This window comes from Herpailurus yagouaroundi, unplaced genomic scaffold (genome assembly GCF_014898765.1).
Source record: "Herpailurus yagouaroundi ecotype Mexico unplaced genomic scaffold, PumYag 182, whole genome shotgun sequence".
Classification (NCBI taxonomy): Eukaryota; Metazoa; Chordata; class Mammalia; order Carnivora; family Felidae; genus Herpailurus; species Herpailurus yagouaroundi.
Genome location: NW_024412413.1, coordinates 60,723,582 through 60,725,300, shown reverse-complemented (window position 1 = coordinate 60,725,300; position 1,719 = coordinate 60,723,582). Strand labels below are relative to the sequence as shown.

At 37.0% G+C, this 1,719-nt stretch overlaps 1 protein-coding gene across 1 annotated transcript; it reads left to right on the top strand.

Moving 5' to 3' along the window:
- Positions 1 to 476: 476 nt before the first annotated feature.
- On the top strand, positions 477 to 1,415 carry LOC121041109 (olfactory receptor 6C75). Its single transcript, XM_040491853.1, has one exon. The coding sequence runs from the start codon at positions 477 to 479 to the stop codon at positions 1,413 to 1,415; it is 939 nt and encodes a 312-aa protein (XP_040347787.1).
- Positions 1,416 to 1,719: the final 304 nt, after the last annotated feature.

Sequence of the window (1,719 nt, the reverse complement as noted above, 5' to 3'; positions counted from 1 at the left end):
AGAATAATGAATTAATATATGACATACTAACATTTATTATTATATATTATTATATAATTATTATTATAAATGTCAGTATCATGTTTCTCTAAAAATATAAGGCAGCAATGACTTAAAACTTATTTATTTATTTATTTATTTATTTATTTATTTATTTATTTAAAGTTGGAGTGCCTGGGTGACTCAGTCGGTTAAGCACCTGACTCTTATTTCAGCTCAGGTCATGATCTCACAGTTCATATAATCAAGCCCCAGGTAAGACTCTGCACTGACAACACGGAGACTGCTTGGGATTCTCTCTCTCCCTCTGTCTCTGCCCCTTCCTTCCTCTATCTCAAAATAAATAAACATTGTTTAAAAGTGTGTCTATGTGTTTGTGTATGTGTGTATGTTTTTCTTTTCTGGTGTCGTAACTTTTCTTATTTTTTCATCTATTTTACAGCTACACAAAAATATCATTATAAAGAAGGAAGATAATGAAAAATTACACCTCAGTAACAGAATTTATTCTTCTTGGATTGACAAATGACCCACAGTGGCAGGTTGTACTTTTCGTATTTCTTCTTGCTACCTACATGCTAAGTGTGACTGGGAACCTGATCATTGTCACCCTCACCCTTTCAGATGCCCACCTGCAGACGCCAATGTATTTCTTCCTTCGAAACTTCTCATTCCTAGAAATATCATTCACGTCTGTCTGCATTCCCAGATTCCTTGTCACTTTTGTGACAAGGGACAGAACCATTTCCTACAATGCTTGTGTGACTCAGCTATTTTTCTTCATCTTCTTGGGGGTGACAGAATTTTACCTTCTGGCTGCCATGTCCTATGACCGCTACGTGGCCATCTGCAAGCCTCTCCATTACATGACCATCATGAGCAGCAGAGTCTGCACCCTTCTTGTCTTTAGCTCATGGCTTGCAGGATTCCTGATCATCTTTCCACCAATACTGTTGCTTCTACAGTTGGATTTCTGTGCCTCCAATGTAATTGATCATTTTATCTGTGACGCTTCTCCAATTCTACAGCTTTCTTGTACAAACACTCGCTTTCTAGAACTCATGGCATTTTTTTTAGCAGTGGTAACACTTATGGTCACCTTAACACTAGTTATTCTCTCTTACACATACATCATCCGTACAATTCTGAGAATTCCTTCCACAAGTCAAAGGAAGAAAGCCTTTTCCACTTGTTCCTCCCACATGATAGTGGTCTCCCTCTCTTATGGAAGCTGCATTTTCATGTACATTAAGCCTTCTGCAAGGGAAAGGGTGACTTTAAGCAAAGGGGTAGCTGTGCTTAACACCTCAGTGGCTCCTCTCTTAAATCCTTTCATATATACACTAAGGAATCAGCAGGTGAAGCAAGCCTTTAAGAATGTGGTCCAGAGAATGGCCTTTTACTCAAATAAATGAATGTTATTATGAAAAAAGTATACCCTTAAAAGTAAAGCTGAATGAAGAACTCTCTGCCTTTCTCTACATAAATTCTTCAAACACCTCAATTCATTCTTTCAGTTAGACATATGTATATAAACAACACCTCTTTTTCTTACTAGCCTAAAAACCAGGTCTTAACTGGCTTTCTGTATAGAAAATAGTCAATCTTATCCTGTGTAACTAAAACGCATGTGTCAATAATCTCCATTGTTTCTCATATCAAAGGAAAGCAGCTTAAACATTCATAGAAAAGATACAGATTGCTATACGATAAGAAGCT

Excerpts from the sequence above, each read along its gene's own strand:
- LOC121041109 (XM_040491853.1), top strand. The coding sequence starts at position 477 with ATGAAAAATTACACCTCAGTAACAGAATTTATTCTTCTTGGATTGACA.